General features: G+C 46.2%; 1 protein-coding gene across 1 annotated transcript; it reads right to left on the reverse strand.

Annotated features, from left to right (window-relative positions):
* Nucleotides 1-1,010: 1,010 nt before the first annotated feature.
* On the reverse strand, nucleotides 1,011-21,508 carry ABCI8 (ATP binding cassette protein 1). The gene is made up of 2 exons (XM_010280405.3): nucleotides 19,902-21,508; nucleotides 1,011-1,521 (listed from the first exon to the last, which is right to left on the reverse strand). The coding sequence occupies exons 1-2, from the start codon at nucleotides 21,345-21,347 to the stop codon at nucleotides 1,303-1,305; spliced, it is 1,665 nt and encodes a 554-aa protein (XP_010278707.1). The 5' UTR covers nucleotides 21,348-21,508; the 3' UTR covers nucleotides 1,011-1,302.
* Between the last annotated feature and the right edge of the window lie 1,479 nt (nucleotides 21,509-22,987).

Raw genomic sequence — 22,987 nt, forward strand, 5'->3', positions numbered from 1 at the left:
AATGACGTTTTTGGACAGCTGCAATTATATTACAGAGCTATCTCTATGATTTTTTTCTTTTTATATTTTTCAAAAACGCACAGGAGTTTAAGCATCTATTTCGAGTCCGGATCTCCTGCTCACAAGAACTCTGCCCACGTTAATCGCAATCACATATGGAGAACATCTCATCCTCTGCATAGTATTATGCAGGGGGAGATGTTCCCAATTCACAGGGGGTAGTGTATTGTGGGTAGGCGTGGGCAGAGTTCTCACGGGCAGAAGATCCCGGAGTCATGTATTTCTTCTCTTTTTCTTCATATTTTTGTTTCTTTTTTTCCTTTTATTCTAGTACTGTAGCACATGACCAATTACTGCAATCCATCCCTCGCCTTGTTTCGCTCTCTTCCACCCAAACTATTTTTTCTTTAAGGCTGTGTTTGGTTTGAAAGAAAAGGTAGGGAAACCTCTACAAGCTGTTTGGTTTGTACAGGTTTCCCTACCTTTTCCTTCAAACCAAACATAGCCTAAAATTCACTCTCATCTTTCCTCCCACTTCCTCTCTTCTTGAAACCCCTCTCTTATATGGGTTTTTTTTTCTTTTTTATTTGTGTATTTCTGCTACTCTGCTCTGCATCTAAACAAGCATGGGCTTTCCTACTAGAGTTCTGTTATGGCACAGGAATTATATTGGTCTATCTTCATTGGGAAAATATGTGCTCCCTCTTGATTAACATCTTAGTAATCTTATATAGTCGAATCCTGTAAACTCTACATTTTACATTGTTTGAAATTTGAATGGCTTTGTCACAACTCACACCTCACAACAAACCAAATCAAGAAACCCACTTGAACTCACAATACAAGAAGGCTCTGCTACAACCAGCCATAGACTTTAAAAAAAAAAGCCAGCTGGCATCGGCCACACATACCATCATGACCTCCCTTTGACCAACATCGGCCACACAAAGCAGCTACCAACATGCGCCAGAGATTGTACCAGCTTTCATAGTCCATACCGTGGTCCAGTTACATGAATAAAGAACCGTTTCTATAAAAGAGTATCCGAGGCGTTTTTGTTATCATAAAAATACAGAAAAATCATAAGAACAGCAATTAAAAAAGAAAACAGCTTATTTTAGCCGCTCAATCAACAGAATGCTACATATAGAAACAACTCATATCCCATACTTACAGATGACCACAACAAGAGAGCTTTTTATCAGTAACTAGTACAATAAAGTATAATTTTCTGTGAAAGGTTAAGTGAGATCTGATTTGAGTATAATAAGTGTTAACTGTGAATGATACATAACTGGTGGCTCAACCAACAGATCCCTCAAGCTTCAAGCTCATAAGCTGATTCACTTCAGCACCAAACTCATCAGGGAGCTTGTCAAACACATCCTTGCAGAAACCAGAAATCATTGCTCTCATCGCTCTTTCATGATCAATGCCCCTCTGTTGAAAGTAGAATAGTTGATCTTCACCAATTTTAGAGGTGCTAGCCTCATGTTCAATGCGAGCAGTGGGATTCTTTGCCTGCTCAATATATTAAATTCAATCAGTAAGGAAAACTATAGATGATCATTTCCCACAAAACTTATTACTTAAGCATAAAATTAAGTTACCTAAGCGTAGACATAAGGACTATAAAGAAGACATGCATAAGATGTCTAGTCTCCACCAAAACCTATTTCCTGTGTTCTAAGTATTCCTTCCAATAGACAAATGGACTCACTTCGGAAGAACACTCTTCTGGGCAGTAAAATAAAAGATAAACAAGAAAGAAACATAAAACGTTGACTATTAAAATCAAATGACCAATAAAAAGATGATATGATCAATTTCATTTTTCTACCAAGTGCATCTCTTAGATGAGCCCCAACACAACACGAGAATCGTAAGTGCAACATAAATATCCCCACATGGTTGGAACGGGTTTTCTTTTTGAGGCAAAAAATGGTAACAGGTGCATCCCATGGATGTGCAACATAAATTTCTCCATAATTAGAAGACGTAATTTTTGTCCTACTTTATAGCATCAATGCCTGCAAGCAAACCTCCCTCTCTAGTCGAGGCCAAAAAGGTGTAAACCAATTTGCAACAGGTCAACATTGACTAATGGGCTTGTCAATGCAAAAGGCCAAGGCAATAATTAACAGGAGCTTGTCAGCCAAACCCAGTCCACTTGACTTATGAGAAAGTAGCTTTAAAGGTTTTTTTCTAGTGTATTTCTCTCATAGAATTCAAGTCAAATGAACGTCCACTCTTCAGAAAATTACAAGATCCTGATATTTTTCCAATGTGGTTGCTGGGTGCAGAATGGAACTCCCTTGATATAATAGCACGAGCAACAAAATAAGTTTAAGAAAAAAAGGCCATTACCCAAAGCTAGTTGAAGGTTTAAGAAAAAAGGCACCCCTATAATCATAGTTTTCAAGGCACTAAGGCGAGGCTAGGCGACAGGGGGGCACCTTGTCACCTAGTTGCCTAGGCGTCGCCTAGGTGGTGGATTTTTTTAAGTGAAAAAACATATATCCTAGGGTAGTTCCCTAGGTTCCATAACCATATTTCCTTAATAATTATCCATAATTTTCATAAGTATAAACTTCATATTAAAGTATAGAAAATCAACATACTAATGAGAAGAAAAAGAAGAAAGAAAAGAAAATTCAGAAAAATATAGGGGCTGAACTCATTTTTGTTATAGGAAAAGAAAAGAAAAGAAAAGAAAAGGTGGAAGAAGAAGAAGATGAAGAAGAAAATGTGTTAATTAGACAAAATTTTAAGTTCTTCCTTATTGGTTCAGGTTTTGAAGTTTTTGAGGGTTCAATACAACAGTTAGCAATGTCTGTGTTGATTAAACCCTAGCAAATAAGAAAACAATAAAAAGAAATTAGTATATAAATACACAAAATGAATATTTTAGTTTAATAATGTCTATTTTATGATTATAATCTCAAAAAATTAAGAATATAAAAGTATTTTATAACACCAAGGGCACCTTGTCACCTCGACAACTATGCCTATAATTTGCAACACCTTTTTTTTTGAGAAAAGGTAAAGTATTTCATTAAAAGGAATATAATTTGCAACATCTCCACCATGTAGTCAAAGACATATACAAGTAATTAATTGGTACAGAGAGCAAACAATCCCATAAAACTCTCTTCTTCTCTCTCTTCAGTAAATTCATTACTCATGCCTCAAAGAAGGGAAGATGCAAATATCCAGATCCTAGGCACAAACAAAATGAACACAAAAACAAGGTAGACAGGTCAAGAATGTCATACACTACAAACCACCTTCAATAGAAACTTTTCTTTTATTTATTTATTTATTTTTGTAAAAGGTTAAGTATAACTACTCATAAATCAAAAACTTTCACCACCCCATCTCAGGATTTACAAATTTCTTTTGACAAAATAAAAGTATAATGAGATTACATTTAAAACACCCTATGCAAACCCACCTAAAAATAATTCTGGTCTTCAATTTAGCTAATATTCCATTTTGAGACTCGTATTTGTTTTCAAAAATCCTTGAATTCCTCACGATCCAGATGGTCCAAAAATACTGCAAGCATAACAATACAGTCTTGCTTTCTTTGCTGAGACCCCAGAGTGTCCAGCACTTGATAAAGTCTTCCACTGGTTCTAGGTTACAACCAACACCCCAAAGATATCTTCCACTCCTCACCAGAGGGTTTCAGAAATCTTACAGTGGATGAATAGATGGTTTAGCACTTGATAAAGTCTTCCACTGGTTCTAGGTTACAACCAACACCCCAAAGATATCTTCCACTCCTCACCAGAGGGTTTCAGAAATCTTACAGTGGATGAATAGATGGTTTGTATTCTGAATATTGCTGTATTACATATAGGAAGAATCTCCCCACTCAACCTCATTCCCCTGCTACTCAAATTTTCTTTGGTTAAGCAGGAATTAAGGGCAGCTGTCCACACCAGAGAGGAAACTTCTGATGAAACAGGAGAGTGCCGAATCAAATCTGCTGGAAAGGATCCAGCTTCCCACCTTTCAATCTGAGAGTAGAAAGACTTGACTGTAGGGTAACGCGGCGCCCAGCGAGAAGCTTCCTATCTGACAGGACCGTACCCGCCGCACTGCTCCCGCGTCCTTTGTCTGGCGGCGCAGCACCTGCAGATTCAGAGAACTGCGCCCACGTCTCTCGACAGGCGGCGCAGCGCCTGCCGATTCAGAAGGCCGTACCCACGTCTCTTGACAGCTGGCATCGCGACCTGCGGGTCGTCTCCTGATTGGCGAGGCCGTACCAAGCAACAGTCACTGTAGCCCGCCTGCCTTCAGTCCTGACAATAATGGTCAGCCACCTCGAGACGCTGCCTGACAAGCATATCCCGCCACAGCAGGGATATGTGGCCGACTCAGCCAAACTCGTCAGAGCATCGGTATATAGACACTTCAACTCCCCAGGGACCAAGGTATCGCATATTCACCACTCTCTAGCTTTCTCATATTCTTGCAAACTTATTCTCTCTCAGCCCGCTACCGAGTTCTAACTTAAGCATCGGAGAGTCCCCGCCGGGTAATCAACCTTGGATCCCTTCGTCCTTCTTGCAGGTATCTCTTGCCCGTCGACAGCTAGAAGCCTCGTCACTTCCAGCTAGGAGTGGCCGGATTGTGCATCATCAATTGGTGCCGTCTATGGGAAACGTTTCAAAAGGCTTCTCTACCAAACTTTCACTAGTATCAATGGCGTCTTCTAGCAACGCTAGGCTTAACAACGGAACAAACACCTTTGGGGAGCACCTCCAAGCTCCCACTGTACGTATTGGACAGTTTATTGTACCCCTCAACACCTTCGGAGTTCCCACGCTGGACCTACCCCAGGTCACCGAAGCTGTGAACTCCCCACTCCCTTCTGCGGTGAACACCACCTTCGCTGAACCCGCCGTGATTCCCCCCGCGGTGGGGCAGAGCCAGCTTGGTGACTTAGTGCAGTGCGTACGAGTCATGCAAGCCCAAATGCAACAAGTCCAACAACTTTAGCATTACCAACAAGTCTTGTGTCACTTCTACCAGCAGCAGTTCCCAGCACTGCAACAGAACCAGCAGTCAGCCCAACCGCGGTGCCCCGTAACACCGCTGAACCAGCAATCGTTCGATCGCCACCGAAGTAGTCGACCTCCCCGCAGGGAGGAGACCTCCCAGGCCTCGTCCCACGGCAGGAGAGGACCAACAGCCCCCACCGCCTCGCAGCAACAAGGCAGGTCAGGGAGCGCTCGCCCCGCCAAGGACGGTCCGTCCCAGCACGTGCAGCTGGAAGCCTCGCTGGCGGGCAATCGGTTCAAAGTCCTGGCAACAAACTCTGGGCGAAGTCCTTCAGCTCGTGAAAGCCAATTCCAGTCAGACTCACCAGACCAAGGCCCGACCTGGCAGCACCGAAACAACCAGCACTAGCGCGAACTCAGCCAAGAGGCAGCGGAGGCGGCGTGAAGGCAAGACAGGAGCGGGCCCAGGAGTCACAAAGGCCACGCCCCTCCTTTCGGTGCCATCTCCCCTCTCTCCTGGACAAGTATGATAGGTCGTTCGATTCAAATGACCATGTGGAATCCTTTCAGTACCAGATGCACCTCACCGAAGCTAGCGAAGCCTGCATGTGCGTCGCCTTCTCCACGACCTTCAGAGGAGTGGCGCGCACATGGTATAGAAATCTCCCATTCGGGACGGTCCGGAACTGGGCGCAGTTCGTGCAAGAGTTCACCTCACTTCATCACTAGCAAGAAGTGTCCGAGGTCGCAAGAAAGCCTTCTCAACATCACCCAAAAAGAGGGAGAGTCCATCCGGAGCTACATCAAGCGCTTCAACAACACCTGCCTCTCGATCCCGAACTTGGACCCCGCAGTGAGACTCGTCACGGCCAAGAGAGGGATCAGTCACCGGAAGTTCAAGTGGCATGTGGTAGCGAACAAGCCTAAGGACATCACTGCTTTCCTCAAGCTCGCCGACCAGTTCATCGAGACTGAAGAGGAAATGAACCAAAAGGCCGAAGCCCCAGCGGAGAAGAGGAGAGACGATGACAAGGCACACCACGGAAACAGTAAGAGGAAGAAGAGCAAGTCCCCGGCCAGGGGAGACAAGTGAGGTTGGCACCCCCGAGCTCCTCCAGTTGAGAGGACGAGCTACACCCCTCTCAACGCGAGGCGAGGGGAAATCTTAATGACAATTAAAGATGCAACATTTGTAAGGTGACCACCCCGGATGAAGGGGGACCCCGCCACCAGGAGTAATGTATATTGCCATTTCCATAAAGACCACGGTCATAGTACCGAAAATTGCAAAAGTCTCCATGACTAGATTGAGGAACTCATCCGTCTCGAGTACTTAAAGAATTTTGTACAGAAAAATAATAAACCAGGTAGATCGGCAGGGGGAACAGAGGAGAGACGCCCCCGAGCCCAGTAACAGGCGAGCCGCGCAACAAGAACCACCCGAAGAAAGACCAGTCCGCGGGGTGATAAACACAATCACAAGTGGATCCATCATCGCGGGCTGCACCTCGGCAGCAGGAAGGACCTCGATCCGCGAACTGGAACATGAAGAGCGAAACCCGCAGAAGCGCCCGCAGCCTGTAGACCCCATATCTTTCACCGAGGACGATGCGCGAGGAGTCCAGTATCCCCATGATGACGCACTAATCATAAGGATGAAGATCAGTGACTTCGAGGTCAAACGTGTCTTGGTGAATTCAGGAAGCTCAGCCGACATCCTGTTCAAAAGCACCTTTGACAAGTTACAGCTCCAGGAGGATGACCTCCTGCCCGCGAGCACCCCTCTAGTGGGTTTCAGTGGACAAGAAGTTAGGCCCCTCGATCGAATTTCATTGCCTGTGGAGATCGGGATGTGGCCCTGCATCGCAAGATTCAAGCACACCTTCCTAGTGGTAGCCACGCCCTCCCCGTACAACGCCCTTATAGGAAGGCCCATCACCCACGCGCTTCGCACCGTGGTGTCCACCTACTACCTGACGATGAAGTTCCCCACGGACTTCGGCATAGGAGTAGCCAGAGGTGATCAGCTCGAGTCCTGAAGATGTTACGTAGCGGCCCTAAAGGGGAAAGCCAAGCTGACAGAAGGTGTTGAGCTCGAGCAGCCCGTGGAATACCATGAAGAACAAGCCACACCAATCGAGGAAACCGTCTCCATCCCGACTTCAAAGGAAGACCCGACCAGGATCCTCCAGATCGGAGCAATAGTAGAAGAACCCCTCCGAACTCAGCTGGTAAGTTTCCTACTCCAAAATTTAGACATATTTGCATGGTCCGCGGCAGAAATGCCCGGCATAGACTCGAAAATAATTACTCACAAGCTAAATACTGATCCCCTAGTCAGGCCCATTAGACAAAAGAAACGCAACCTCGCCCCAAAACGTTGGAGGATAGTCGACAAGGAGGTCGGGAAACTTCTTGCGGCCGACTTCATCAGGGAGGTCCATTACCCGAGCTGGGTGGCTAACCCCGTCCTGGTAAAGAAGGCCAACAGTAAATGGCGCATGTGCGTCGACTATACCGACCTGAATCGGGCCTGCCCGAAGGACTATTTTCCACTCCCCAAGATTGATCGTCTAGTGGACGTGACCTCGAGGCATGAGTTGTTTAGTTTCCTGGACGCATACGCGGGCTACAACCAAATCAAGATGGACCCCGCCGATGAAGAAAAAACGGCTTTCATTACCGAACTGGGCCTGTACTGCTATAAGGTCATGCCCTTCGGGCTAAAAAATGCCGGGGCGACCTACCAGAGACTTGTAAATCGAATTTTTGAGCCACTAATTGGCGACAAAGTTGAATGTTATGTAGACGAACATGGTCGTCAAGACCCGACTTTTGAACTATTTAATAAGTGACCTGCAGTGCGTATTCGAAATCTTGCACAAGTATAATATGAAACTAAACCCGAACAAATGTGTCTTTGGTGTCACTTCGAGAAAATTCCTGGGCTACATAGTTAGCCGACGTGGCATCGAAGCTAATCCCGAAAAGATAAAGGCTATCTTGGACATGAAGCCCCCTCGCAAGATAAAAGAAGTTCAGAGGTTGAATGGCCGAATGGCTGCCCTGAGCCGCTTCATGTCCAAGTCGGCAGATCGTTGCCTGCCTTTCCTCAAGGCCATTAAGAAAAGTAAAGACTTCGAGTGGACTAAGGAATGTCAGTCCGCCTTTGACGAACTAAAAAGTTACCTGACTAGCATCCCGGTTTTGACCCGGCCCGAGGAGGGCAACGTTTTAAAGTTTTACCTCTCTGCAAACGACAAGGTAATCAGCTCGGTACTGATAAAAGATGTAGACCAGGTCCAACGACCTATCTACTACGTGAGCAAAGTTTTGCAGGGTGCTGAAACTAGGTATCCAGAGTTCGAGAAACTGGCATATGCACTAATCACAGCAGCTCGGAAACTTCGACCGTACTTCCAAGCTCACACAATCGTCGTCCTTACCAATCAGCCTCTGAGGCAGGTACTACTCAAGCCCAAAGTGTCTGGGAGGCTGACGAAGTGGGCTATAGAGCTCAGCGAGTATGACATTCGGTACGAACCTCGAACGGCAATCAAGGCCCAAGCCCTAGCCGACTTCATGGAAGAATGTACTTTCAGCACCACCACGCCCGAACTGATGGAGATCAAGTACGCAGAAGAAGCCTCCACCAGTGCGGAACCAGCCCCAATTAGAACGAAGTCAACCTGGGACGAGGAGCCTTGGATCCTCCACGTAAACGGTTCGTCAAACCAGCAAGGAAGCGGAGCCGGAGTCATCTTATACGATCCAAGCGGAGCGAAGCTGGATTATGCACTCCGCTTCGAGTTCGTGGCATCCAACAACGAAGCGGAATACGAAGCACTGATAGCCGGACTCATGCTAGCAAACGAAGTACAAGCGAAGCACCTCATCATTTGCAGCGACTCGCAGCTCGTGGTTAACCAGGTAACCGACGATTACGAAGCTCGCGATCCCACGATGGCCGCCTACCTTGCCAAGGCCAAGGAAGTTCTACACGACTTCCAATCGTACTACATCAAGCAAATTCCAAGATCTAAAAGCGCCGAGGCCGATGCCTTATCCCAACTAGCCAACACAAGCAACAACTCCATGAGGACCGTGTTTATAGAGAATTTGCCTCGCCCCATCATTCTCGGGAGGCAGAGGAGGTAGCTCCTGTTACGCAAGCAGAGCCGAGCTGGATTGACCCACTCGCGAGCTACATGCTGCACGGGACCCTCCCTGTAGATCGTAATGCAGCCAGAAGGGTAGAGCGACAGGCAACCAAGTACGTCATTATAAACGGGTGGTTGTATAGATCTTACACGCTCCCCTACTTGCGCTGCTTACGACCCTCAGAGGCCGAGCTCGTTCTCCGCGACACTCATGAAGGGCTGTGTGGCGGACACTTGGGGGACAGGGCCCTCTCTCAGAAAGCATTGCGACAAGGATACTACTGGCCAACGATGAAAGCGGATGCACTCAAGCTCGTCAAGAAATGTGATAAATGCTAGACGGACGCCAATATCCATCATCAACCCGCTGCCGACCTGAAGTACCTCACCAGCCCATGGCCCTTCGCACAGTGGGGAATCGACATTCTTGGACTATTCCCACCAGCGACAGGACAGAGGAAATTCCTGGTGGTAGCAGTGGATTACTTCACAAAATGGGTAGAGGCGGAACCCCTAGCAACAATCACAGCTCGAACGATACAAAACTTTTTCTGGAAAAACGTGGTATGCCGCTTCGGTCTACCTCGAGTGCTCATCTCAGATAATGGCAAGCAGTTCGAGGATATCAAGTTTCAAGATTGGTGCGTCAAGATGGGGATACAGCAAAACTTTACCTCAATAGCGCACCCCCAACCGAACGGGCAAGCAAAAGTCACAAACAGGGCTATACTCCATGGACTGAAGGCCCGCCTAGCCCGAGCCAAAGAGTTATGGGTGGAAGAACTGCCCAGTGTACTATGGGCCTATCGAACCACCGTCAAGACCGCCACAGGCGAAACCCCCTTCAACCTTACCTACGGCACAGAAGCAGTAATCCCGGCTGAAATCGAGGTGCCTATGCTACGATTAGAAGCATACGACAAAGAGGCCAACGATGACGAGCTCCGCACCAACCTCGACCTGATAGAAGAGGTACGGGACCTCGCATATATTCGGACCGCAGCATACCAACAAAAGGTGGCTCGGTACTATAACAACCGGGTCAGGAAGCAGCACTTCCGTGTAATGGTACCTGAACCCGGAGCGGGTAAGCTGGGGCCGAACTGGGAAGGTCCCTACTGGGTAAAGCGAATACTCGGGGAAGGTACGTACGAGCTCAAAACGTTGGAAGGAAAGCAGGTACCCCGAGCCTAGAACATTAGCAACCTAAGGCTGTGACATGGGCGAGCTAATTCCAAGTCGCCTCTATGGCATGGGCGAGCTAAGTCCCAGTCGCCTCTATGGCATGGGTGAACTAAGTCCCAGTCGCTTCTATGGCATGGGCGAGCTAAGTCCCAAACGCCTTTATGGCATGGGCGAACTAAGTCCCAGTCGCCTCTATGGCATGGGCGAACTAAGTCCCAATCGCCTCTATGGCATGGGCGAGCTAAGTTTGAGTCGCCTCTATGGCATGGGCGAACTAATTCCTAGTCGCCTCCACGGCATGGGCAAAGCTTAGGAGTGGACTCCGAGTCGCTCCCCGAGCCTAAGGGCTACGAAACCGAACTAACAGTGGCTTCAAGCAAAGTGTAAGACCTCACTGCCTCGCCCGCTAAAGTCAAAAATGCAGACAGCTCGCGGCAAGAAACTTAGGAAAATCTTACTAAGGTTACTCTTACTACCAAGACCGGTAGAACTGATAGTTCGGGGTAACTCGCGTAATTCAGAATGACTCCCGCTTTGGTTACCCTTGTTTGTTGCCAACTCAGCAGCTCGACGGCTCGAGTAACCTATATACGTATGACTTGGATCAGAAAGGAACCATTCTAAGCAAAAAACAATATTTCGTCAAATACTGAGGTTCTTCATAAAAAAACAGGCCTAACGGCCTGGGAAAGTACATCAGAAAGAGAGGAAAAAAAAAGGAGAAAATCGGGTTCAACCACCTGGGAACATTCATCCAGAGATCAGAAAAGAAAGAGCGAAGAATCAAGAAACACCCAACATCAAGGATCCAGCACCTCCACGTCCTCATCGGTCTCCTCCAACGGATCGGGCTCTTCCTCCTCCGCCGCATCCGTCGTCTCAGGGGCCAGGCCCTTCATGGTAATGTCGTCAAGACTAAGGTCAAAAAACTTCTTCCGGACCAGATACCGGCAGAGCTTGAACCCCGAGCAGTAGAAGTTTGTGTCGTACTCGACCTGGAGATCGCGAAACTCCGGGGACTCTTTGAAGCGATCTACGGCCTTGACCCGTTCCTCCTCCATGGCAGCGTCAAAGGTTCAAGCTCGTTCATGGAGGGTGGCCTCTAGACTTCGAACCTCCTAACGAAGGTGCTCCCTGTCCTCAACCGTCCTTGAGCTCTCCTCCTTGTAACGGGCGTTCTCCTCCATCAGCCTGGAGATCTGCACTTCCTGGTCCTGAACGAGCTGCCCCTGGGCCTCGCACCCCTTCTTGACCTGGAGGACCTCACCCCAAGCCCGGTCCAGCTCGCGATTGAGCCTCCGCACTTCCGTCCTCTGAGCGGTGGCATCCCTGGAGTGAACAGCCGTCTGATAGGCCATGGCATGAAGGGCGGAGTTCAACTGCCAATAGAAAGCCGAGGTAAGCAAAAAAAAAAAAAGAAGGGGGGAGAAGGGAAGGTACTTACCACCATATAGTGAGTCGAGGCCAGCCCCAGAAGCCGCCTAGGGTGTATCCTCGACCATTCCGCTATCTCCTCGTGGAAGATCGAGTCTCGGCTCCTCCGCGTGGCTAGGACGGGGTTGCTGATGCTCTCATCACGCCCCTCGGTGGGGAACGCCGGCATGGCAGAGGAGCCGGTCGGTGCAGGGGCCTCTCCTTCACCGCCTTCCGCGGCTACCTCCTCGGGAAACGTGGGAGGGACCTCCGGTGGTGGAACGAAAGGCGGGTCCGCGGCCTCGAACTCAGTGGCCCTGGAAAAAGACGCTTCGTCCTAGCGAAACCTCTTCGCCCTACGATGGCCCCTCTGGGAGTTCGACATAAGGCGGCGGGTGTCCACGTCTGACATTGCAGTTGCAAAAGCAAAGAGGTGTTAGCCCAATTCGCAAAAAAAAAAAAAAAAAAAAACTAAAGGTAGCCTACCGGGGCTCAGACCAGCTTACACGAGCTTGTCCTCGGCCAAGTAGTCCATGCAGAGGAAGCCGATCTCGGCCCAGGACTGTAGTGTTTCCCGCATCCTTGGATCCAAGCTAGTGCCCGGATCCTAGATGGCAACCCTCCAATGGGTCGGGATGGGCCACCCCTCGGGATTGACTACAAAGTACCCCCACTTCCAGGCCGAGATCCTGTTGGGCAACCCATGGATGAGTTTGAAGCCAGGACGGGGGGAAAAATAGGAGTGCCTATTTGTAGGGGCTCCGGGGGAAGCGTTCTTGATCGACAAGATAGAGGCAAAAATATCGAGAGAGAGAGAGAGAGGAAGACAGTACTCGAAGAACAAAGAAATGGTTCCAACCAAGTTCCGAACAGAATTCGGGTGCAACTGGTCTATGGTGACATTGAAGTGAGTGAGAACTTCTACTATCAAAGGGTGCAAGGGAAGGCGAAGACCAGCCACGAGCTGTTCCTCGAAGATCACAATTTCGTCGTGACCGTGCTCCCAAGGATAATTATCGGTTGGAAGGCTTTAGATAAGCTCCCTAGGGAGGTCGTATTGAAAGACCAAGGCCTGAAGTCTCTCCATAGACATAGAAGGATCGAAACTGTCCGGCTCCCCATTTCGAGAAGTGGAAGCCAGGTTACCAGAAGCTTCCCGAGCCTCCGGAGACAGCCCCTCGGGAAGTTCCCGAGCTCGAGGGGCCTTTGCCCTGACTGCCAACATGAGAACGGACACCATCATACGAATACCCAAACATAATTGAGTAAGGCAGGAGGGACTCACCAAAGAAGACGAGCTGAAAAGAGCGACACAGACGGAAGGAACTCGAGCAAGCAAGGCAAAGGCACGACCTCAGAGCCGAAAGCAAGGATGGTTGGTACAAAAAAATGAGATCGGAGGCCCTCCTATTTCTAGCCATTGTGCCCAAAAAGCAACGGCCCCGATTAAAATGATCCAACGGCCCACAGCAAAACCGGCAGCACGTTCTCCAAGACCAAAAACAATTTAGCGCGCTTTTTGGCGCCCGCAGGATCTATAATCACGTGTCGTCTGCGCATACACCTCACGCGGTCCGACAAGACAGTTTTGAACTACGGGTCAAATCCGCCCGTCACTTCATCAACTCCCCACGCCAGGGCAAAACCCCTCGCTCAAGGAGTGGGGAGCAATTGATGCAGGGTCATTTGACCCGACCCACTAACTAGGTGACACGTGGACATTTCCTTAATGACTAGTAACAACTCACCAAGTATCAGCTCGCCACAAAGCGAGCTCGAGTGCGCCGACGTCCCGAGCTGCACTCCGAGCTAAGCTCCAGGCCCAAACTAGTTCACTCCAGGCCCAAGCAAGTGGGCCGTCTCAAAGACAACTCGCCTCAAGCAGAATCACTTCGGCACGTCACCGGTAGCTCGCTACGGAGTAACCCTCTACAGAGTAGCTCGCTACGGGGTAGCTCGCTGCAGGGTAACGCGGCGCCCAACAAGAAGCTTCCTATCTGACAAGACCGTACCCGCCGCACTGCTCCCATGTCCTTTGTCTGGCAACACAACACCTACAGATTCAGAAAACTGCACCCACATCTCTCGACAAGCGGCGCAGCGTCTACCGATTCAGAAGGTTGTACCCACGTCACTCGACAACTGGCGTCGCGACCTGCGGGTTGTCTCTTGATTGGCGGGACCATACCAAGCAACGATAACTGTAGCCCGCCTACCTTCAGTCTTGACAATAACGGTCAGCCACCTCGAGACGCTGCCTGACAAGCATATCCCGCCACAGCAGGGATACGTGGCCGACTCGGCCGAACTCGTCAGAGCATCGGTATATAGACACTTCAACTGTTAGACAGTTTTGTATACCCTTAGCTTCAATCCGATTTGATGTACTTTTGATATCTAGTGTAAATAAATAAAGTGCATGTTTGATTCATGTTGTTTGGTAAATAAATAAAATGCATGTTTGATTCATGTTGTTTGGTATAATTCTGTGTAAGACCCTAAAACCGGACACTTATAGAGACTCGTGTTAGTTTTAAATGTTCATAGCCATTGGATAACTCTGGGGAGATTTATCCTACCAAGGCTGATACTGGTGTGCCACCAAGTGTTGGGATGGCCTGTCTCGGCCACCAGGGTAAGACCCAAGGCACATGCAGTATGAGATTACTCGAACCCTTGAACCGGACCAGATTTCCAGTATTTCCCTGGACCTTGGAGACAAATGGGCAAAACTGGAAAGTTACACCTGACCCCTAGACTCGATTATGACACTTCACTAGGTGTCGGATCAGGCTGTCTTTGATATGCCAATCAGTGAGATCCTTAGCAGAGATCAAAACCTGGGTATTTTGGGACAGTCTGAGAATTCATCTGAATGGGTGATCATAGTGACAGGATCAGCCCCTTTGTCGGACAAAGGTAATGATCGGGAATGCACTCTCTTTGATGGAAACCAAACTGCCGGCAGTTGATTTCAATCGTTGGAATTTTGTTTTGCAAAATTAATATACATATATATATATTTGTACGGTTTCAAAATGTTTGCAAATGGTTTTAATTCCCGGGATCCATGTGAGTGGAGAGTGTGGCACTGTTCCTTGCAGTCGAGGGAGAGGTCCTCTCTTGTCGGGCAGTGCTTGATCATTAAGGGCTGAGAGGTTAAGAGTAAGACCATTTAGGATAGTACCTGATGGGCTAATCTTGCACCTACCCACAGTCCCTAGGTTTTTATAAGATGGCTTGGCCTAAGGACCAGTTAATGTAAGTGTTGAGCCCATAGGGTCCATGTGATGGGCTCAGGGGTTCACTAAGCTTTTCAGTGAATTTGGTTGGGCCTTGTAATAAAGGTTGGGCCGAACCCATGTGGCTGGTGTGTCCCACGCCATACAAAGAAGCCCAACTAGGCAGCAGATTGGAAACTAGTTAAGCATTGAACACTTAAATGGGCCAAAAGCCCATTTCGAGCTGGGCTGATATGATCACCCATCTATGAGGCGTATCTAGGATAGACCAAATTCAAATCAGATTTGAATCTGGTAACCTCCTAATAAGATCAGGAGTAAGCTAACTTAATCTGCAGATAAGATTAAGATCATCTCCTATCCAAATACTGATTTGGATTGGGATAACTCCTAATTAGGAGGTTTCTTAATCAAGAAGAAAAGAGGAGAAACCCTAAGAGAGATTAATATCAGATTTCGAACCTAGGGTTTTGTGCAAGCAAGAAAGCATCCTGCGAATTGAGATTGGATCTCATATAGACTCCAAAAAGAAGAGAAGTTATTCAGCCATCTTCGTCCCAGGAGTTCTCCTCCAGCCGCTGCCATTCTTTCTGACAAGATTCGATCTTTGAAGAAGAAAGTAATCAAGAAATCAGTTCTTGACATCAGTTTTGCAGAAGACTGAAAAAGATTTGATGCTCAGAGTTTCCCGAGGATTCTTGCGAAGGATCTAGTGTGTAAAACGCACTCTGTTGGTTCCGTTCCACATACAGCTGTGTCATCTTCAGCAGGAGCGGATCTTGGTGTCCTCTTTGGGCGTAAACACCAACTTTGGGAGATACTGCTTCTCCGGATCAGGTATAATTCCTCCCTTCCCTTTTGGTTCAGATCTGGTTCGATTATGGTTCAAGTAGGATCCTTGAATATTGTATTCTAAATTTAGGGAATACGATTCCCGGTTGAGAGAAGGTAGGAAAATTTTTGAAATTCACCCACCCATTCCGCTATGGCGTCCATCAGATGGATCCTACCATTCCTTTTCATCAACTCCCCAGGGACCAAGGTATCGCATATTCACCACTCTCTAGCTTTCTCATATTCTTGCAAACTTATTCTCTCTCAGCCCGCTACCAAGTTCTAACTTAAGAATCGGAGAGTCCCCGTCGGGTATTCAACCCCAGATCCCTTCGTCCTTCTTGCGGGTATCTCTTGCCCGTCGCCAGTTAGAAGCCTCGTCACTTCCAGCTAGGAGTGGCCAGATTGCGCATCATCACCTCCAAAGTGAACTTTTTTTATTATTCCATAATTATCTTTAATAAGCCCATTTACCTTCAAAAGAAGCATTCTTCATAAAACTCAGCTCTGCAAGGCATGGTCAGAACTCCAATGTAATAACGTAGAGGTTGACCAGTAGTCAAATTAAATAATTCTGAGGATCCCCTAGTTCTCAACAAATTCAACCTTAGCCAACCTATCAAAACAGAGGCATGGCTCAGTCGAAAGTTTAACAAATTTCTTCAACCACATTCTAACCATGGGGACATATGAAGAACAAAACTTTTAATATTCTAACTCCAATGACCATTCCAAGCTTCCCTTTGCAAATACCCTAGTCAAATTTAATTAATTTCCTACCAACAACAGAAGTATACCAGTTGGAAAGAGTATCAATAACAGTATTTCATTAATTTAGAAGGAAATTACAGAATAGAGGATAGGTATTTCTTACCTTTCCTAACCAAAAATAAAAGTACATTACAGATTACAACTGTGCCCAAAACATTTGATTTCTTCCCACCCCTTGCTTTTCTAGTACATCAGCAAAAGCTTAGCAGATCTTTTAACCCAATTGAATTTCACCTCCATATTTTGTGTCAACCACTAGAATTTCTTCCTCTCACTATTGAATATCCGGAAGCTACTTCCTCCCTTTTTCAGCCAATCCATACCAGCTTGGAATCACCTTCTACAATCAGTTTGCTCACATTCATATCTTTTGCCTCTTGCACACCTTCTATAACAGCCAGAACCTCAGCTCTTAATGAATCTCCCACACCAATTGGACCTGAGAATAGCCTAATAACCCTGCCATCCTTATTCCTAAATACACCACCAATACCAGTAAGACCTTGATTACCAGCACTGCTCCCATCAACATTTAGCTTGATATAATCAATATCTGGTGGGGTCCAAAAAGGTCTTACCTCAACCTGGTGAACATCAGAACTAGCCACATTTATTCATAATATCAACTAAAAGAGATATCAGCAAAAAGCTACAAAGTCTTCACCCAGTGAACCACTCTAATCAGGATGGTCTCAATAATTCCCTCTTTGCTTCTTTCCTTAATCCTTATCTAAGAAAATTCTGGTATTCCAAACTTTCCAAATGGTTCAGCTCACTGCAGCCCTTACACATCTCCACAACACTCTTCCTCTTTTCTTAGGCCACCTAAAAAGAGAATAGGTAAACATGCTCTACACATTAGGTGGGGTAGTCCACCTACACCCAAACAAAGAGAAAAACCATTCCAAACAAATTTAACATTGTGGCAGGAGATTAATAAGTGAAAGCAAGTTTCTCCATTAGCCTTACAGAGAACACACCAATGTGGGGATAAGCACCACTTAGGTCTCTTTGTTTGGATTAGATCACAATAATTTACTCCTTACAGGAAGGCATCCAAACAAAACCCTCCTTAACAAGAAAGGGACAGGCCGGACAGCCCAAGCTATTAAGGTTAAGTTAGAGCCTTAAAGAAGGAAGCACAAGAGAAAACACCAGCGGAGGACAGGGTCCAGACACGACTATTAGGGCTAAAGGGATTAAAAAAAAAAACTCTATAAGAACTTGGAGCAAATCCAAAACATCATTTAGCTATGAATCCCTTACACCCCTTCTCAAACCCAAATCCCAGTGAAAAACATTTCTTGAAATTGAGGGAACCAAGAAAGTAGAAATAGGCCCATCTTTATACCTCGAGAGGGAAAACAAAGACGGAAATCTATCTTTCAAAGAAAGGTTTCACACCCAAACATGTTTCCAGAATTTTAACTCAATTCCAAAGCAAAGGTCAAAAAGGCATGAACACTGGCCGAAAAGCATGGATAGCCTTCCAAGGAGAGGCACAAGTAGCCCTAATATGTAAACCAGCATCCCAACCATTAGTCGCAAGCCCTTTAATGCTTACCACCACTTTGCCCAAAGTTTATCTTTATCCACAAGTAACCTCCACAACCATTTACCCAAATAGAGCCATATTCCTTTGCAATAAGTTACCCATCCCTAGACCACCAAATTCCTTACTCCTACAAGCCACTTCCAGCTAACTCTATGATCTCCTTTCTCCTTCCTTGGTTCCCATAAAAAATCCCTCATCAGCTTTTCCAATTTTCTCCCAGCACTCACTGGCACCTTGAACATTAACATGTAGTAAACAAGCAAGTGATCCTTCCTCCCAAAGAAAAATAGCTCTTCTTCCAAGAAGCAAGGTTTTTCAAATCTTTCAACAATAGAGTCCCAAAAATTGCTCTTTCTTAGATTTTCCATCAGCAGCAAGCCCAAATACTTCAATGGCAATTGACATAGCTCACAACCCACTCTCTTTCACATTAATACCCACAATACAACTTTTCTCAAAATTCACTTTGAGATTTGAGATTTGTTCAGAAAGTTGTAAAGCCAGCTTGAGATTCCTAATCCACCTTGACTTTATATTCCCCACCTTCACAAAACAATATTGTATCATCAACAAATTGCAAATGAGTGATTGTACCTCATGCTAGCCTATTTTCCAATCCCTTACTAATCCTTGTGAATCCTCCTTAAAAAGTAGTTTCCCCAAGACCTCAACTATTAGAGTAAAGAAAAAGGAAGAGATAGAATCTCTTTGCCTAATTCCTCTTACAACTAGAAAAAAAAAATCCACCACTGTTCCGTTCACCAACAAAGAGTAATGACAGGATATAATACAACCCATTATCCACTTGCACCACCTTTCCTCAAACCCAAAATTTCTAAAAACTTCCAACAAGAAAGACCAATCCACCATATCATAAACATTTTCCAAGTTCAGCTTGCAAACTAATCCTTTCTTACCTACTCTCTTCATTTCCTCCACACTTACATTAACAATTAATATTTGATCAGTGATTTTCCTATTGAGGCTCCTTTTTTGGGTGAAATGATTGATGGGAGGACTATTCTAATCATTAGAGATAGAACCTTGGCAATTATTTTGTACAAGCTAGTAACCAAGTTGATTGGCCTGAAATCACGAGGATGGGCTGCATTACCCTTCTTGGGCACCAGAGCAATGAAAGTTGAATTCAAACTTGGGTTTATAATATCTCTCCCAAAAAAATCATGAAACACTTCCTGCAAGCCATCTTTCAAGATGTCCTAGCAATCCATTGTAAACCCATCCAGCCCCGGAGATCTAAACCTAAGCATGAATATCATCTCAACCACTCTTCTCATATGGTAATAAAATTAACCAAACTCCTTGCAGCAACTTTCTCATAATAAACTACATATTATATTATCCCACTACAATTTATTGCAACTTTGATATACCCAATTAAGTGGTTAATTCAAACACCAGGCATCACCAACTCTATTAAAAATCTCATCCTACCACATGAGCACCCTTCCCAACAAACTCTCTTGTATTTATCCAGCCTTCCCCCATTTGCTTCCCTTTTACAAGGAAATTTGTTATTACTAATCTATGTTTGCATCTTTTCAGGTATAAGCAGCTTCAATTATGACCTAGTCTTAATTATCCAATAAAAAATGCAACACAAGTAGAGAAATTGTTAGTGACAAAAACTAAGACCAAGAGTAATCAATTAGCATATATGAGGCAAAAGGAAGAAAACAAAATGTGCCACACAATCAAAGGGAAATACCTGGATGTAAGGATAAGTGTTAGCGGCGGCATTATCTCCAATAAGCATGGAATCGCACTGTGAAGAGTTTCGAGCATTCTCTGCCTTCGACATCACCTGAACAAGCCCCCTATAACAATTCTGTGAATTACCTGCTGATATACCCTTTGAGACGATCCTACTTCTTGTGTTCTTCCCCTTGTGTATCATCTTGGTCCCGGTGTCTGCTTGCTGGTAATTATTTGTCAACGCTACGGAGTAGAACTCCCCCACTGTATCATCTCCCTCCAAAATAACACTTGGGTACTTCCAAGTAATGGCAGACCCCGTCTCCACCTGGGTCCATGATATCTTCGAGCGAGCTCCAGCACAGAGGCCCCGTTTCGTAACAAAATTATAAATCCCACCAATCCCTTCCTCGTCACCTGCATACCAGTTTTGGACTGTGGAGTACTTTATCTCTGCATCGTTCATGCAGTATAGCTCGACAACAGCAGCATGAAGTTGATTTCTATCATAAGAAGGCGCAGTACAGCCCTCCAAATACTCTACGAAGCTCCCCTCATCGGCAACTATAAGCGTCCTCTCAAACTGCCCAGTCTCCAATGCGTTTATCCGGAAGTAGGTCGAGACCGGCATGGGGCACCTGGTGTTCTTGGGGATATAACAGAATGACCCATCGCTAAATACCGCAGAATTCAAGGCAGCGTAGTAGTTGTCATCAGAAGGGACAACTTTGCCTAAATACTTTCTAACCAAATCCGGGTACTCCCTAATTGCCTCCGATATAGAACAGAAGATCACACCAGCGGCCGCTAACGTCTCCCGGTGGGTCGTGGCAATGGAGACACTGTCGAGGACTGCATCAACGGCGACGTTAGCCAGTCGATTCCGTTCATTCAGTGGGATACCCAATTTATCGAAATACCTGAGAAGCTCCGGATCAGCCTCCTCGAGGCTGTTCAGCGATGGCTTCTTCTTCGGCTCCGAGTAGTAACAGATGTCCTGGAAATCGATAGGAGGGTATCGATTGTCCGACCACTTGGGCTCATCCATTTTAAGGAACTTCTCGAATGCACTCAACCTATATTCAAGCATCCACTCCGGTTCATTTTTCCTCGCAGAAATCAACCGAATTGTCTCTTCAGAGAGACCTTTTGGGATGGCAGACGATTCGATATTGGAAACGAAACCCCATTTGTAATCCCTTTTAAGGAATTTCTGTATTGGATCATCGGAAACGGGACGGGAGGGCTTACCCGGTGATGGATTTTGATCGGGGGCGATGGTTTTAGATTCGTAACCGACATCCGCCCTGACCTTCAAGAACTTGGAACCAGTGCTTCTCCTGGGCTTTAAGGTTTTCAAAGCATCGAATTTAGGAGAAAATCCTTTCAGGGCTTTCGTTGTTTCAGGAGGAGACTGAGGGGAGAAGTGTGAAACACCGTTGGCTAGAAGAGACGCCATGGATGTGGCTACCGTTCATCCGTAGAGTGAGAATCTGCGTTGTGTAGAAGTTGGAAATTGGAAATTTGGAATGAAATCAATAAATAGAAATCGAAAAACTTCAGGGATTATTTATATTTATTTTACTTTTATTTTTATCGATATTTATCTAGGGCTTTTGTTGTCCAGAGAAATGGTATGCGGTATGCCTTGTGTGTGTGTGGCACGATCCTCCCATGTTGTCTTCTAGCGACTTTCCAGACTACTCTCGCGCCACGTCTCGTTCAAGCATTCAAGCTCAATGAGATAAATACTTCGATTAATTAAATCAAATGGCAAAAAGTTATCCCAGACTGGCAGACTCCCAGTCGTTGATTAAAGATGGGATGATGATGGATGAGGGAAGAAACATTTGAGAATTGGGACTAAGATCAAAGACTATACAACTTAAAACTCCATAAGAGGACTGTGAGTTGAAGGTCATTCGAGTTTCAGGTATATGTATTTTCTCTCTTCTTTTTCCTTCATTCATTTTTTCGTGTTCTTTGTCCGTCCTTCGAGCTTCCATCGTTTGAAGGTATACCTTGGACATGACTGAGATGTTAATGAAAAACTAAAAATTCTGATAGTGGTATAACATGATTACAAGGTTCGTCTGGGGGAGCTCATGAGAGGTAGAATGCAAGGTTAATGGCAATTAGCTTCCAGTGGGTTACTGGTTGGGAGAAGCTTGCGGCGAATGTTAGTGATAGATTCGACAAAAAATAGTACAAATGGAGGAGGTCATTATTGAAGAGAGGGCTTTCCCTTTGAGAGGGGAAGGATATGTTTTGCTTCCTTGTTTCCAAAATCTGGCTTTTATACCTGTTCATGGGTCGGGTCGGGCCAGGCTCGGCTCGGATTGGGCTTTCAATCTGTATTAACAGATTTTTCCAAGGCTCGAGTCCGAGCCCGGCCCGACCATTGGGCCATTCCCTCAAATAGGGGAATACCATTTGATGAGGGCGGATTTGGCCCTCTAGTGAAATTGTGACACATGGCACCTCATGCAAATCAAGTGCAGCCCCTTGACAACTAAGCAGCTCGAGCAGCTCGGCATAGCTCGCCACAGGCAGCTCGGCATAGCTCGCCACAAGCAGCTCGGCATAGTTCAGGGAGCTCGACATAGCTCACCATAGGCAGCTTGCCACTTGTAGGGTAGCTCGGTATAGAAGAGCAGTTCGGCATATCACAAGAAGATCTCCTACCTGACAACCGTACCGGACAAATCTGGTGGCAGCGCCCACATCTCTTGCCAAGCGGCGTCGTGCCTATCATCTCTGAAAAGCATGGCATGCCTGACGAGTCCGTACCCTACAGCAGCAGCCTACACCTGCCACCTCAGTCCTTGCAGTAATGGCTAGGGAAGTGGCGGTTACGCCTGATGTGATTGAGCACCGCTATATAAGGATTCCGACCCCCAAATCCAAGGGGGAGAAGAAAAATGGAGGGAATCCCTGCTCCCAAGCTCTCTCATTTCTTTAATATCATCTTCAAGCTCTCTACAATCAGAGTGCTAACTCAAGCGTTGAAGAGTCTCTGTCGGGTAAATACCCATGGGTCCCTTGTTTCAGTTTTCACAGGTCCCTCAGCTCTTGCCGCCTACAAAGAGGAGGAAAAGA

The sequence above is a fragment of the Nelumbo nucifera genome, chromosome 1, assembly GCF_055504915.1.
Source record: "Nelumbo nucifera cultivar China Antique chromosome 1, China Antique-T2T, whole genome shotgun sequence".
Taxonomy (NCBI): Eukaryota; Viridiplantae; Streptophyta; class Magnoliopsida; order Proteales; family Nelumbonaceae; genus Nelumbo; species Nelumbo nucifera.

Excerpts from the sequence above, each read along its gene's own strand:
- ABCI8 (XM_010280405.3), bottom strand. The coding sequence starts at position 21,347 with ATGGCGTCTCTTCTAGCCAACGGTGTTTCACACTTCTCCCCTCAGTCT. Across the intron at positions 1,522-19,901 it reads ACACTTATCCTTACATCCAG|GCAAAGAATCCCACTGCTCG; the intron begins GTATTTCCCTTT and ends TATATTGAGCAG.